At 40.2% G+C, this 17,820-nt stretch overlaps 1 protein-coding gene across 2 annotated transcripts in view; it reads right to left on the bottom strand.

Moving 5' to 3' along the window:
• Positions 1-226: 226 nt before the first annotated feature.
• The window catches only part of LOC143288954 (alkaline ceramidase 3-like), a 43,147-nt gene continuing 25,553 nt past the window's right edge, over positions 227-17,820 (bottom strand). The window contains exons 7-11 of one of the 2 annotated variants that reach the window (XM_076597642.1): positions 15,031-15,086; positions 8,475-8,582; positions 4,774-4,881; positions 2,117-2,162; positions 227-494 (exon numbers count right to left, since the gene is read on the bottom strand). In XM_076597642.1, the coding sequence (XP_076453757.1) occupies positions 429-494; positions 2,117-2,162; positions 4,774-4,881; positions 8,475-8,582; positions 15,031-15,086 (384 nt within the window). In that variant the 3' untranslated portion in view covers positions 227-428. The remainder of the gene's footprint in view (positions 495-2,116; positions 2,163-4,773; positions 4,882-8,474; positions 8,583-15,030; positions 15,087-17,820) is intronic. The other variant, XM_076597641.1, reaches the window with a different exon arrangement.

Here is a 17,820-nt window from a genome sequence, read left to right as displayed (position 1 = left end):
TGGGGGGTGGGAGGGGAACACGGGATGGTAAAAAGTTTAACAAACCACCATCCCCAACCCCCACCCCAAACAAGGTAACAAATTGTTTCCTCTTGTTTGTAAAAATAAAAGATAAAAAAAAAGGAAAGATACAGGGTGGACAAAGCCTGGTAAAAAAACAAACAACCCCCCAGCCCCCCTGATGCCCTCCCCCTGCCCCCCCCCAAAAAAATACCCCCAAAACCCATGGTATGTAACTGCTTCCTCTTGCTTGTGAGAGAAAAAAAAAAAAGAAAAAAAAAGTTTTCAAGTGGAAAAACGATGGAGAAGAGAAGGGGGTGGGTGGTCAGAGAGGGGTGATGGGTGGGTGGGTGGGGGGTTGGGGAGGGAGAGGGAACTGCTGCAGCACAATGGATGCCACGCCAAAGACGCCACAGCACAGCACAGATCTAACTCAGCTTCAGTCTCTGCGCAGCACTGGGCACACTGACGTACGGAAAGACGCTCAACAGGAACTGAAACAACAAAGAAAGAAAGAAAAAAAAGAGTGAAATGTAGTTATTTCATATCTACAACATCATCTGCTGTCTTTTTTTTTGTCTTGTTTTTCATCTTTCACTTTGACGGGCGCAACAGTCGAGTGGTTAAAGTGTTGGACTCTCAATCTCAGGGTCCCAGGTTCGAATCTCGGTGACAGCACCTGGTGGGTAAAGGGTGGAGATTTTTCCGATCTCCCAGGTCAATGTATGTGCAGACGTGCTAGTGCCTGAACCCCATCGTGTGTATATGCAAGCAGAAAATCAAATACGCACGTTAAACATCCTGTAATCCATTTCAGCATTCGGTAGATTATGGAAGCAAGAACACACCCAGCATGCACACCCCCAAATGCGGAGTATGGCTGCCTACATGGCGGGTTAAAAACGGTCATATACGTAAAAGCCCACTCACATACATTCGAGTGAATGTGGGAGTTGCAGCCCATGAATGCAGAAGAAGAAAAAGAAGAATCTCACTTTACTACAGTTGAAAAAAACCCCCCAAAAAACAAACAAACAAAGAACAGAAAAAAGAGTGAAATGTAGTTAATTATTTCATCTCTACTTCTATCACTTGCTGTCTTTCTGCCTTTCACTTTACTATAGTTAAAAAAAAAAAAAAGCAAAAAAAAACCAACAAAAAACAAAACAAAAAAGAAACAGGAAAAAGAATTAAATGCAGATAATTCATTTCATCTCTACTTCTATCATCTGCTGTCTTCTCGTCTTTCACTTCACTTTACTCCAGCTTATAGTAATTACTTCTATCATTTGCTGTCTTCTCATCTTTCACTTTACTCCAGCTCATAGTAATTACTTCCATCATTTGCTGTCTTCTCATCTTTCACTTCACTCCAGCTTATAGTAATTACTTCCATCATTTGCTGTCTTCTCATCTTTCACTTTACTCCAGCTTATAGTAATTACTTCTATCATTTGCTGTCTTCTCATCTTTCACTTCACTCCAGCTCATAGTAATTACTTCTATCATTTGCTGTCTTCTCATCTTTCACTTCACTTTACTCCAGCTTATAGTAATTACTTCTATCATTTGCTGTCTTCTCATCTTTCACTTTACTCCAGCTTATAGTAATTACTTCTATCATTTGCTGTCTTCTCATCTTTCACTTTACTCCAGCTTATAGTAATTACTTCTATCATTTGCTGTCTTCTCATCTTTCACTTCACTCCAGCTTATAGTAATTACTTCTATCATTTGCTGTCTTCTCATCTTTCACTTTACTCCAGCTTATAGTAATTACTTCCATCATTTGCTGTCTTCTCATCTTTCACTTTAGTCCAGCTTATAGTAATTACTTCTATCATTTGCTGTCTTCTCATCTTTCACTTCACTTTACTCCAGCTTATAGTAATTACTTCTATCATTTGCTGTCTTCTCATCTTTCACTTCACTCCAGCTCATAGTAATTACTTCAGCTATTTTCATTATCTAAAGCCAGACTTTATAAATGGTCGTTTTCTAAACTTGGAAAAGAGACACACACACACACACACACACACACACACACACACACAAACACACACACTCAAACACACACACACTCAAACACACACACACACACACACAAACCTCTCACCTTCACCTCAGGAGACATGTTCAGAATGGTGTAGCGCATGTAAGACCTGCAACAACACCAACGTTGTATTGTATTGTGCTGTACTGCATTGCATTGTATTATACTGAATTGCATTGCATGGTATTGTATTGTATTCAACTGTATAGCACTGCATGGTATTGCATTGTATTGAACTGTATAGCACTGCATGGTATTGCATTGCATGGTATTGCATTGTATTGAACTGTATAGCACTGCATGGTATTGCATTGTATTGCATTGCATGGTGTTGTATTGAACTGTATAGCACTGCATGGTATTGCATTGTATAGCATTGCATGGTGTTGTATTGAACTGTATAGCACTGCATGGTATTGCATTGTATAGCATTACATGGTGTTGTATTGTATTCAACTGTATAGCACTGCATGGTATTGCATTGTATAGCATTGCATGGTATTGTACTGTGTTGAACTGTTTTGCATTGCATGGTATTGTATTGCATTGTATTGTATTGGACTGTATTGCATTGGATGGTATTGTATTGCACTGTACTGTATTGTATTGCACTGTATTGTATTGCACTGTACTGTATTGTATTGCACTGTATTGTATTGCACTGTATTGTATTGCACTGTATTCTATTGCACTGTACTGTATTGTATTGCACTGTATTGTACTGTATTGCACTGTATTGCACTGTATTGTATTGTATTCTATTGCACTGTATTGTATTGTATTGTACTGTATTCTATTGTACTGTATTGTATTGTATTCTATTGCACTGTATTGTATTGTACTGCACTGTATTGTATTGTACTGCACTGTATTGTATTGTACTGCACTGTATTGCACTGTATTGTATTGCATTGTACTGTATTCTATTGCACTGTATTGTACTGTACTGTATTCTATTGCACTGTATTGTATTCTATTGCACTGTATTGTATTGTATTGCACTGTATTGTATTGTACTGCACTGTATGTTATTGCACTGTATTGCACTGTATTGCACTGTACTGTATTGTATTGCACTGTATTGTATTGTACTGCACTGTATTGTATTGTATTGCACTGTATTGTATTGTACTGCACTGTATTGTACTGTATTGTATTGCACTGTATTTTATTGCACTGTATTGTATTGTACTGCACTGTATGTTATTGCACTGTATTGTATTGTACTGCACTGTATGTTATTGCACTGTATTGTATTGTACTGCACTGTATGTTATTGCACTGTATTGTATTGTACTGCACTGTATGTTATTGCACTGTATTGTATTGTATTGTATTGTACTGTATTGTATTGTACTGTATTGTATTGTACTGTATTGTACTGCACTGTATTGTATTGTATTGCACTGTATTGTATTGTATTGCACTGTATTGTATTGTACTGCACTGTACTGCACTGTATTGTATTGTATTGCACTGTATTGTATTGTACTGCACTGTATTGTATTGTATTGCACTGTATTGTACTGTATTGTATTGTACTGTATTCTATTGCACTGTATTGTATTGTACTGCACTGTACTGCACTGTACTGCACTGTACTGTATTCTATTGCACTGTATTGTATTGTACTGCACTGTACTGCACTGTACTGCACTGTACTGTATTCTATTGCACTGTATTGTATTGTATTGCACTGTATTGTATTGTACTGCACTGTATTGTACTGTATTGTATTGTACTGTATTCTATTGCACTGTATTGTATTGTACTGTATTCTATTGCACTGTATTGTATTGTATTGCACTGTATTGTATTGTACTGTATTGTATTGTATTCTATTGCACTGTATTCTATTGCACTGTATTGTATTGTACTGTATTCTATTGCACTGTATTGTATTGTACTGTATTCTATTGCACTGTATTGTATTCTATTGCACTGTATTGTATTCTATTGCACTGTATTGTATTCTATTGCACTGTATTGTATTCTATTGCACTGTATTGTATTGTACTGCACTGCATTGTATTCTATTGCACTGTATTCTATTGCACTGTAGTGTACTGTATTGTATCGTATTGCACTGTAGTGTACTGTATTGTATTGTATTGCACTGTATTGTACTGTAGTGTACTGTATTGTACTGCACTACACTGTATTGTACTGTACTGCATTGTATTGTATTGTATTGCACTGTAGTGTACTGTATTGTACTGCACTGCACTGTATTCCAGCCAGTATATGCCACCAAGTGTGACACTCACACACACACACCTCTCTCTCTCACACACACACCTCTCTCTCTCACACACACACACCTCTCTCTCTCACACACCTCTCTCTCTCTCTCTCTCTCTCTCACACCTCTCTCTCTCTCTCTCTCACACACACCTCTCTCTCTCTCTCACACACACACACCTCTCTCACACACACACACACACACACACACACCTCTCTCTCTCACACACACACACACACCTCTCTCTCTCTCTCTCACACACACACACACACACACACATGCACACACGCACATACACACACATACACACCACCACCACCACCCTTGCCGGCCCCAAACAGCCCCCTCTCCCCTCCTCACACACACGCAACCCCAAACCCCCCCTCACACACACACACCTCTCTCTCTCTCTCACACACACACCCCCCTCTCCCCTCCTCACACACACGCAACCCCAACCCCCCTCACACACACTCACACAAACAGCAGACAGAGGTAGGTTCCGACACCAGCCAGTATGTGCCACCAAGCGTGGCACTCAAACAGGGGAGTGGCTGCAGAATGAAGCTTGTCACGCCTCAGTGACCTGCACGCACATCACAATCAGCATCAGGATCAGCGGCTCGAGGAGGCGTCACTGCGTTCAGTCAAATCCATATATGCTGCACCACATCTGCCAAGCAGACGCCTGACCAGCAGGGTAACCCAACGCGCTTGCACATCAACCACCATCAACCGGTCAACATCATTTTTTATTCTTATCATTAGGGAGAGGGTGTGCAGACCGCTTTTGTGATGGACTTTTCGTCGCTCGCAGAGCCAAAAGTAGGTCATATGACGATACAGGCAGCCCACCACTGTAACTGGCTTCTCTGAGTTTGCACTGCCTTTGTTCTGACAACTTCTAGGTGGAATTTATAAATAGATCAGTTTGAATATGTAATGGCAGATACATGACAAGAAATACACTCAAAGTAAACATAGAAGACTAAAGCAAATAATGGGTGTAATTATACAACCAAATATATCTAGTCATTCAGATGAGATGATAAACCGAGGTCCCGTGTGCAGCATGCACTTAGCACACGTAAAAGAACCCACGGCAACAAAAGGGTTGTCCTGGCAAAGTAGAAAAATCCACTTAAATAGGAAAAACAAATAAAACTGCACGCAGGAAAAAAACACAAAAAATGAGTGGCGCTGTAGTGCAGCAACGCGCTCTCCCTGGGGAGAGCAGCCCGAATTTCACACAGAGAAATCTGTTGAAATACAAATACAAATCTTGTAAACTAGCGAATTCCACAGGCTGGGTAGTAGAGGATGGGCCCCTTTGAGGCTGAGGGCCCAGCACCGTCTCCCCCAGGCCACGGTCCAGGAAGACGACACCACATCAGTCTAGCGTTGTCTGCGTAGTCATGTGTCGTAGAGTGTGTGCACGGCCAGTTTTGATTAGATCACGCCCCTTAGAGAGGCCACTGTGGCGCCATCTTCAGTGATCTCCTGTTCTGGTAAAGGTTTGCAGTTGGCCGGGTTTTCTCTTGGGAGTTTTCCTTCTCTTGGAAGGACTGCCTGCTGAGGCTAACAGACTCCATCTGCCCGGGTTTGAAATCAGAGTTGTCCTTCTCCTAGACTATTTGGGTCCACGGCACTTTATTCCATATCATTTGGTGCAACCCCCAAAGGGAGGGCTCCCCCATCCGCCGCCTGGGGGACGCGCCCCTATGCCGTATAGTCCCAGCGCGAGGATGTAGTCATTTAAATGAGATGATAAACCAAGGTCCCACGTGCAGCATGCACTTGGCACACTGACAAAGAACCCAAGGCAACGTAAGTGCTGTCCTCTGGCAAAAATTCTGTGGAGAGAAATCCACAGGTACACAAATTGTGTGGAGAGAAATCCACAGGTACACAAATTGTGTGGAGAGAAATCCACAGGTACACAAATATACATGCATGCACTCAAGGTCTGACTAAACGTGTTGTACTGTGCTGCTGGTTGGTCTGACTAAATGTGTTGTACTGTGCTGCTGGTTGGCCTGACTAAACGTGTTGTACTGTGCTGCTGGTTGGTCTGACTAAACGTGTTGTACTGTGTTGTACTGTGCTGCTGGTTGGCCTGACTAAACGTGTTGTACTGTGCGGCTGGTTGGTCTGACTAAACGTGTTGCACTGTGCGGCTGGTTGGATATCTGCCCAGCAGATGTAGTGCAGCTGATATGGATTAGTCCTTATGCACTGATGCCTCCATGGAAAACTGAAACTGATTTTTGTTATCATTATCATCATCAGACTGACATCAGCTTGCAGTGATTTCTGTTATCATTATCATCATCAGACTGACATCAGCTTGCAGTGATTTCTGTTATCATTATCATCATCAGACTGACATCAGCTTGCAGTGATTTCTGTTATCATTATCATCATCAGAGACTGACATCAGCTTGCAGTGATTTCTGTTATCATTATCATCATCAGACTGACACCAGCTTGCAGTGATTTCTGTTATCATTATCATCAGACTGACATCAGCTTGCAGTGATTTTTGTTATCATTATCATCATCATTATCATCATCAGACTGACACCAGCTTGCAGTGATTTTTGTTATCATTATCATCATCAGACTGACACCAGCTTGCAGTGATTTTTGTTATCATTATCATCATCATTATCATCATCAGACTGACACCAGCTTGCAGTGATTTTTGTTATCATTATCATCATCATTATCATCATCAGACTGACACCAGCTTGCAGTGATTTTTGTTATCATTATCATCATCATTATCATCATCAGACTGACATCAGCTTGCAGTGATTTCTGTTATCATTATCATCAGACTGACACCAGCTTGCAGTGATTTTTGTTATCATTATCATCATCATTATCATCATCAGACTGACATCAGCTTGCAGTGATTTCTGTTATCATTATCATCAGACTGACACCAGCTTGCAGTGATTTCTGTTATCATTATCATCAGACTGACATCAGCTTGCAGTGATTTCTGTTATCATTATCATCATCAGACTGACACCAGCTTGCAGTGATTTCTGTTATCATTATCATCAGACTGACACCAGCTTGCAGTAATTTCTGTTATCATCATCATCAGACTGACATCAGCTTGCAGTGATTTCTGTTATCATTATCATCATCAGACTGACACCAGCTTGCAGTGATTTCTGTTATCATTATCATCAGACTGACATCAGCTCGCAGTAAGGCCAACAGCTGTATCATGTATATGGTCAATATGATCAATGGTTTCTTCACTGCAATTGTAATTCATTTACAGCTTAGTCTTTTGTGAAGGACTACTGACTCTCAAACTATGGGGTAAAATTGCACCGACTCTTAGCGCTGCAGCCTTGGGGGCTAGCTGGCCTTTGGGAACCATCCCCAATGTCAACTGTCCAAAAGGCCTATTGACTGACAGAGAGGGGTTGTAACTTGGGCAAGACACTCTCCACTGTAATCAAGTTGTAGCCAAGATAGTCAGGGCAGCAGTTGCCTCCTCTGCTGTTCTGGTGGTCACTGTCAGACATGACTATCATACAAAATATATTTAAACAGTACCTTCAGGTCTCTGAAAGCAGTTTGCACACACACACGCACACACACACGCACACACACACACACCAACCATCCACCCACCCACCCACACTAACACACACACACACAACCATTCACTCTCACACCCAAAACCACCTATACCCACACCAAGCAAAACACACACACACACACACACACACACACACACACTAACACACACATACAAACACACACACGCACAGCAATTCACTCTCACACCCAAAACCACCTATACCCACACCAAGCAAAACACACACACACACACCACACACAACACACACACACACAACATAAACACACACACACACAACACAAACACACACACACCACACAAACACACACACACACCACACACACACACACACAACACAAACACACACACAACACACACACACACACCACACACACACACACACACACCACACAAACACACACACACACACCACACACACACACACACAACACAAACACACACACACACACACACACACAACACACACACACACCACACACACACACAACACACACACACCACACACACACACACACCACACACACACCACACACACACTACACTGTGCTGACCTGAGGTGCTGGCAGTAGATGTTGTCGATGTTCCACAAAATGAACCCTGACATATAGGTCAGGAAGGAGGATACATACAGCATGGTGCCCACTTTGTTCTGGTATTTTCTGTAAACAGTCATCATTTTTTCTACACTTTTTTCTTTTCTTTTTTTCTCCCACCATACAACACTTATTGGTTTAAATAATGTTCACTTGTTCAACAGTACACAGGAATTATCCACACAAGAAAAGACAACAGAACATCAACACATTTAAAGCTTATGGTGTGCTCACACATTGCACTTTTCTCCTTTTAATTCTTTTTTTCTTCCACCATGCAACACTTACTGGTTTAAATAATGTTTGGTTGTTCAACAGCACACAGGAATTATCCACACAAGAAAAGAAAAAGGAGCATCAACATGCTTAAAGCTTATGGTGTGCTTACCCACAGCACTTTGATTTCCATGTGAACTATGAATATCATAAATATAAAATCGCTTATCTATAATTTATCTGTTTATTCATTGAGATATCTTGTTATAACGCATATTCTTCAAGCTCTATGCGCTCTATAAACAGCAAATAAAGTTTTAAAACAAACTACACAAAAACCAAATTGACATATATTCTTAACTTACTATACAACAACAACAAAACCAAAAACAACAACAACGTAAGCTCCTGATAAAGAAAGTCTTGAACAGTTAACAGACGTGGACAGGAATTTCATCAACAGTCAGCATGCAGAACTGAAAACAGTGATCACATTACATAATCATGATACTGAAATACTGAAATCATATGGATCAACAACAACAATAACCAACAACGAATAATCAGCCCCCCTCTGAATGTTACTATATCACTGGATCTTTCTTTCTTCAATTTTCCATTGTATCCCACTGTCTTAGAGACATTCTTCTGCCATTTGCAAAAAGAATTATTGAAAAATGAAAAAAGATTTTCAATTACACACACACACACACACACACACACACACACACACACACACACACACACAACCCAATTCAGCTGAGTTGTAAACCACTGACTTCAAACACACATAAACATATCAAACATCAGGGAAGGAAAAGGAAACATTTCATACTTACATCTTTAAACTTTGAATTTCCAACACAAAATCATGGACAACACACACCAATCAAATCAGCCCTCCACAAAACAACAACAACAAACAAACAAAAACAACAACACCACCACCACCAGAACCATAAGCCAACTTCATCATACAATCTTATCAGACACAACCTAAAAGGCAGACACGACATTGTATAGAGAATGCTGATGGACTGATGTTATTTCAACAATTATCAAATTTGTAAAGTGTGATGGTGGTGACACATTACCCAATCAACTTAAGCATCCGTTCAATAAACACCAAACAATATGAATATTGAGTTCCATGCAATTATCTTTCTTCTTCTTCTTCTGCGTTCGTAGGCTGCACCTCCCGTGTTAATTTCTATGTACATGTGGGCTTTTACCACTATTTTTACCCTGCCATGTATAGGCAGCCATATCTTGTTTTCAGGGGTGTGCATGTTAATTATGTTCTTGTTTCCATAACCCACTGCAAGTTGATATAGATTGCAGGATCTTTAATGTGCGTATTTGATCTTCTGCATGTGTGTACACATGGAAGAGGTTCAGGCACTAGCAGGTCTGCACAAATGTTAACTCTTTCCATACGAACGGCGTTTCACCCCAATTACCATCATCAAAATATTGCAAGCGGAAGGCTCTTATACTGGAGACATGAATGTTGACAAGGAATACCACAATTCTGATGATGGAAGCTAAAGGTTGGGTCATTCAGACACCCACTGGACATCCGAAGGGTCTGTGTAGAGGAGAAGAGAGGACTGGCCATACTGAGTGAGTTAACCTAAGAGATAAGAAAATTCTCCACTAATCAGACGCATTGAAACCCTGGATCTAACTGGGGGAACTCTAGGTAAGTATCCAGTGACCTAATCGTGCAGCCACTCCACCAATCAGACGCATTGAAACCCTGGATCTAACTGGGGGAACTCTAGGTAAGTATCCAGTGACCTAATCGTGCAGCCACCTCACCCATCCATTTCTCTATGCCATCAAGTTTTCCTCAAATTTCCTTCTTTCTTTTCTTTCTTTTTTCTTTTTAAAATTCATTACAAATGACGTGAATCTTTAACTGCTGCTGATTTCATTGTTGAAGAAAACATTGTCACTGGTATGCTTTATCACAGACAGAAAACATTGTCACTGGTATGCTTTATCACAGACAGAAAACAGACAGAAAACACTGTCACTGGTATGCTTTATCACAGACAGAAAACATTGTCACTGGTATGCTTTATCACAGACAGAAAACACAGTCACTGGTATGCTTTATCACAGACAGAAAACACAGTCACTGGTATGCTTTATCACAGACAGAAAACATTGTCACTGGTATGCTTTATCACAGACAGAAAACATTGTCACTGGTATGCTTTATCACAGACAGAAAACACAGTCACTGGTATGCTTTATCACAGACAGAAAACATTGTCACTGGTATGCTTTATCACAGACAGAAAACATTGTCACTGGTATGCTTTATCACAGACAGAAAACATTGTCACTGGTATGCTTTATCACAGACAGAAAACACAGTCACTGGTATGCTTTATCACAGACAGAAAACAGTCACTGGTATGCTTTATCACAGACAGAAAACACAGTCACTAGTATGCTTTATCACAGACAGAAAACATTGTCACTGGTATGCTTTATCACAGACAGAAAACACAGTCACTAGTATGCTTTATCACAGACAGAAAACATTGTCACTGGTATGCTTTATCACAGACAGAAAACATTCACTGGTATGCTTTATCACAGACAGAAAACATTGTCACTGGTATGCTTTATCACAGACAGAAAACACTGTCACTGGTATGCTTTATCACAGACAGAAAACATTGTCACTGGTATGCTTTATCACAGACAGAAAACACTGTCACTGGTATGCTTTATCACAGACAGAAAACATTGTCACTGGTATGCTTTATCACAGACAGAAAACACAGTCACTAGTATGCATTATCACAGGAAATAATTATTGTCGCTAGTATACTTCATCACAGAAAATATTGTCACTATTATGAATTAACATAGACAATAAATACTGACATTACTATGCATTGTCATAGACAAGAAATACTGTCACTATAGTATGCATTAATTATTACTTTAGAAAATATTGTTAGTGGTGTGCATTATCACAGTATTTTGCATCAACAGATACAGGAAATACTGTCACCATTTTCACACAAAGAGAACAGAGAAAGATGAAGCAGAAGAGAGACACAGAGAGAGAAACTGAAAGACGCTACAAAGGAAAGAGTCAAATTCACACTAAAATTTTGAATAATAAAAAAAGAACAAAAACAAAACAAAAAAAATAAAAAAGGGAAAAAGAATGATAAAATCCAAAGACAAATCAGCATTTGGCACTTTCCAAAATGCAATAACAAAGAATACAAACTGTACATGTATGTATATAATTCCAGAAATACAGAATGATAAAATCCAAAGACAAACCAGCATTCGGCACTTTCCAAAATACAATAACAAAGTAGAAATACAAACTGTATATGTATGTATATAATTCCAGAATTACAGAATGATAAAATCCAAAGACAAATCAGCATTTGGCACTTTCCAAAATGCAATAACAAAGAATACAAACTGTACATGTATGTATATAATTCCAGAAATACAGAAATGCTGAGAATGACAAGAAGAAGCATTAAATGTTTAGCACTAAATACACACAGTGTAAGGTTAGCACTAAATACACACAGTGTGTGTGTGTGTGTGTGTGTGTGTGTGTGTGCGTGTGTGTCTGTGTGTGAATGTGTCTGCATGTTTTACATTTATTTGCTTATTTATCATCATTGTTTTTTTGGTTTTTTGTTGTTTGTTTTTATTTTTTTTTTTGTGTGTGTGTGTGTGTGTGTGCGCGCGCGCTTAGAATTGACTTCATCAAGATTTTGCGCCTTATAAATATTATCATTATTAGGAGTAGTATTTTTTATGTATTTATCTATTATTTTATTTTTTAATTATTTTTTTTTCCTCTAGGCCTGACTAAGCACGTTGGGTTACGCTGCTGGTCAGGCATCTGCTTGGCAGATGTGGTGTAGTGTATATGGATTTGACCGAACGCAGTGACGCCTCCTTGAACTACTGATACCAATACTTTTTTTTTTCTAAATGATCTTTTTAAACAGCAGATGTGGTGTAGTGTATATGAATGCTCTGCACACTTTGACTCAAAACTGAAAACTGAAATTGTACATGAATGAGCTTGTGCACACGTTGCACGACAAACCAGTCTTATTATTAACACAGGCATTTTCTGAGGCACCCATAGCCCATTTTCCAGGGCTCTCAATAAATCACAAATTATCCAAACTAATGTGGAGGCTCAATGACGGAACGCTGACAAACTCCATAGAATATCTGAGCACAATCTCTGCACTGGTTCCCTGTCCCACACAGAATAAAGTAAAAGATCAGCACTCTTGTACTCTATTGTATTGTATTGTATTGTATTGTACTGTATTGTATTGTATTATTCTTTTTGTCACAACAGATTTCTCTGTATGAAATTCGGGCTGCTCTCCCCAGAGAGAGTGCGTTGCTACACTACAGCGCCACCCATTTTGGGGGTATTTTTTCCTGCCTGCATTTTTTTTGTGTGTGTTTTCCAATCTAAGTGGATTTTTCTACAGAATTTTGCCAGGAACAACCCTTTTGTTGCCGTGGGTTCTTTCACGTGCGCTAAGTGCGTGCTGCACACAGGGACCTCGGTTTATCGTCTCATCTGAATGACTAGAGTCCAGACCACCACTCAAGGTCTAGTAGAGGGGGAGAAAATACTGGTGACTTTGCCGGGATTCGAACCAGTGCACTAAGATTCTCTTGCTTCCTAGGTGGACGCGTTACCTCTAGGCCATCACTCCACTCCTATGTTATAAACGTATAAACAAATCTGCTCCTTCCTGTCTCTGTGGCTGCCTTCACTACCACACCCCGTCTCGTTCTCCACGATCAGTTTTGGATCCACTCTGTTTCCGTGTTCACAGTGGACTGCTACTCTGTGTCTGTACCCTCCACTTGGAATGAGCTCCCTCTTTCACTTCGTCAAACAGCGGAGTGATGGCCGAGGTAACACGTCCACCCAGGAAGCCAGAGAATCTGAGTGTGCTGCTCCGAATCACGGCTCAGCCGCCGATATTTTCTCCCCCTCCACTAGACCTTGAGTGGTGGTCTGAACACTAGTCATTCAGATGAGATGATAAACTGAAGTTCCGTGTGCAGCATGCACTTAGCGCACGTAAAAGAACCCACGGCAACAAAAGGGTTGTTCCTGGCAAAATTCTGTACAAAAATCCACTAAGATAGGAAAAACAAATAAAACTGCACGCAGGAAAAAAAAAAAAAAAAGGCTGGCGCTGTAGTATAGCGACCCCCCCCCCTCCCCCCGTCTCTTCCTGCTCTGCTGTTTCTTCAGATTTCTATTAACACTGGCCTTAAAGAAGTGCATCTTCCCTGAATCACTCTCTCCCCTGTCTTGTTTTGGGTTGGTTTTTGTTTTTTTTAATATTAAGAGTTATGCATGTGTGTGAATGACTGGTATGTAAGCACTTTTATTCATCTCTGTACATGATTCAGAGCTATATAAACACTTTTCATTTTATTATCATTACTATTACTATCATTATTATTATCATCATTATCACCATCATCATTATCATTAATTTTCACTCTTATTATCATTACTATTATGCAAAAAGCACAAAGCATACAGAAAATGACAAACTAACATTATACTATTGCATATGCAGTGATCAGGACTGCTTTCTAGATTTTCTCAATTATTTTTTTTTGTCTCATTCAAATAAACCAAGAAACAAACACCAAAAAAATCAACAAAAAACTGATTTGCAAAGATTATGATTATTATGACTAATTATGTGCACACACAAAAATCACACTGGGTAAAAAGCACATCTGTTGGTGGCATTTAAATAAATGATTATGTCATTAACTCATACCAGATGTTATCATAGTGTTCTAATCACAAGCATTACTGTGTCGATGATTTTTTTAACAATAATCTCCTTTAGTTATTATACTACTTTTTTGTCAAAGAGTTATCTTATAATGAAGGAATATTTACAAACAAGACTTAAAGCGAGACAGTTGCAATTCTAGCAGACAGTTACAGGTGTGTTGGTTGTTGTTTTTTTATAAACAAACAATACAAAAAAAATTATCATGCTGGTTAGAGAAATGACGATTTAAATCTCACACACACACACACACACACACACACACACACACACACAAACACAAACACACACATGCACGCACACGCACAAACCAACCACACATACAGACAGAAAACAGGTCAGTTTAAAGCGAAGCACACAACGTCTACACAGAAAATGCTACACGGAGAATCCTGTTCAGCAGACACAGGCACCACAACAGACATTGCCACCCTCCGACTTACAACAGGCTTCTCAAAGCACCAAATACCATCACAGCAACCATCACACCATAAGCCGCCTGAAAGAAAAACAACAACAAAAAAAACACAGTAGAGAGGATGGTGATGCTCAGATCAACATGACTCAGTCGATATGCATCAGGTTGACAGGACTCAATATGCTCAGATCGACAGGACTCAATATGCATCAGGTTGACAGGACTCAATATGCTCAGATCGACAGGACTCAGTATGCATCAGATCGACAGGACTCAATATGCATCAGGTTGATAGGACTCAATATGCATCCGGTTGACAGGGCTCAATATGCTCAAAACGATAGGGCTCAGTCAATATGCTCAGGTCGAAAAGACTCAATATGCTCAGTCAACAGGACTCAATATGCATCAGATCGTCAGATCGACAGGACTCAATATGCTCAGATCGACAGGGCTCAATATGCTCAGTCTCAATATGCTCAGTCAACAGGAATCAATATGCTCAGATCGACAGGGCTCAATATGCTAGGGTCGACAGGACTCAATATGCTCAGTCGACAGGACTCAATATCCTCAGGTCAAAAGGACTCAATATGCATCAGATTGACAAGACTCAATATGCTCAGATCGACAGGACTCAATATGCTCAGATCGACAGGACTCAATATGCTCAGATCGACAGGACTCAATATGCTCAGATCAACAGGGCTCAATATGCTCAGTCTCAATATGCTCAGTCAACAGGACTCAATATGCTCAGTCGACAGGACTCAATATCCTCAGGTCAACAGGACTCAATATGCTCAGTCAACAGGACTCAATATCCTCAGGTCAACAGGACTCAATATGCTCAGTCGACAGGACTCAATATGCTCAGTCAACAGGACTCAATATCCTCAGGTCAACAGGACTCAATATACTCAGTCGACAGGACTCAATATGCTCAGGCGACAGGACTCAGTATGCATCAGATCGACAGGGCTCAATATGCTCAGGTCGACAGGACTCAATATGCTCAGTCTCAATATGCTCAGTCAACAGGACTCAATATGCTCAGTCGACAGGACTCAATATCCTCAGGTCAACAGGACTCAATATGCTCAGTCTCAATATGCTCAGTCGACAGGACTCAATATGCATCAGGTCGACAGGACTCAATATGCTCAGATTGACAGGACTCAATATGCTCAGTCGACAGGACTCAATATGCATCAGGTTGACAGGACTCAATATGCATCAGATTGACAGGACTCAATATGCTCAGTCGACAGGACTCAATATGCATCAGGTTGACAGGACTCAATATGCATCCAGTTGACAGGACTAAATATGCTCAGTCAACAGGACTCAATATGCTCAGTCGACAGGACTCAATATGCTCAGTCGACAGGACTCAATATGCTCAGATTGACAGGACTAAATATGCTCAGTCAACAGGACTCAATATGCATAGGACTCAATATGCATCAGATTGACAGGACTCAATATGTCTCAGGTCGACAGGACTCAATATGCATCAGGTTGACAGGACTCAATATGCATCAGGTTGACAGGACTCAATATGCTCAGACTGACAGGATTCACCAAACCCATACAACAGGTAACACGACCATCAAATGAACCACACAAGACACAGAAGCCTCAACAAACAACAACACGTTTATCGCACATCACTGATCGTGTCAATACGTACACAACACAAGGAAACACATATTTCCAACCTTTCTGTTGTTGTTGTTGTTTTTTCCAAGGAACACATTTGAAACATAAAGACTGTAATGAATACAGATGCAACACAATGACTGTATAATCTGGAAGGAGCAGGAACTGGGCAAGAAAATGTCCACAAACTTATACAAATAAAATTCAAAAGCTAACATACACTAAAAAAAAGAAAAAAAGAAAAAGAAACAACCACCCCCCACCCCACCCCCTTCCACAAAAAAAACAAAACAAAAAAAAACAACCCACCACCAAAGACACATGGAACTGACAAAATAGTGAGTGTTCATACCACAAAATAGAAATTAACTGTGTTTATTTGTGTGTGTGTTTTTTTGTTTTTTTTTAATGAGGACAAACAAAAATGAAACACAACAAACTGAATACGAAAGGGAAGATACACAAACAGGGAATAAAACTAAACTGGGTGTTCATGATTATCACCATCCCCGTAAAGCTTCTGCAAATCACGAACAGTCAGCACAGGCACAGGTGAACACATACACAGCAAAACATGTAAAGCACAGCTCACTGCAGACATAACAATACACAGCTCACTGCAGACATAACAATACACAGCTCACTGCAGACATAACGATACACAGCTCACTGCAGACATAACGATACAAACTGAAGCACAAATCACAACACAGCTCACTGCAGACATAACGATACAAACTGAAGCACAAATCACAACACAGCTCACTGCAGACATAACGATACAAACTGAAGCCCAAATCACAACACAGCTCACTGCAGACATAACGATACAAACTGAAGCACAAACCAAAGCACAGCTCACGGCAGACATAACGATACAAACTGAAGCCCAAATCACAACACAGCTCACTGCACACATAACGATACAAACTGAAGCACAAATCACAACACAGCTCACGGCAGACATAACGATACAAACTGAAGCCCAAATCACAACACAGCTCACTGCACACATAACGATACACAGCTCACTGCAGACATAACAATACAAACTGAAGCCCAAATCACTACACAGCTCACTGCAGACATAACGATACAAACTGAAGCCCAAATCACAACACAGCTCACTGCAGACATAACGATACAAACTGAA

The sequence above is a fragment of the Babylonia areolata genome, chromosome 13 (assembly GCF_041734735.1).
Source record: "Babylonia areolata isolate BAREFJ2019XMU chromosome 13, ASM4173473v1, whole genome shotgun sequence".
In the NCBI taxonomy this organism is placed as follows: Eukaryota; Metazoa; Mollusca; class Gastropoda; order Neogastropoda; family Buccinidae; genus Babylonia; species Babylonia areolata.
Note: the sequence above shows the minus strand (reverse complement) of the source record. Positions and strands in the feature narration are given on the sequence as shown.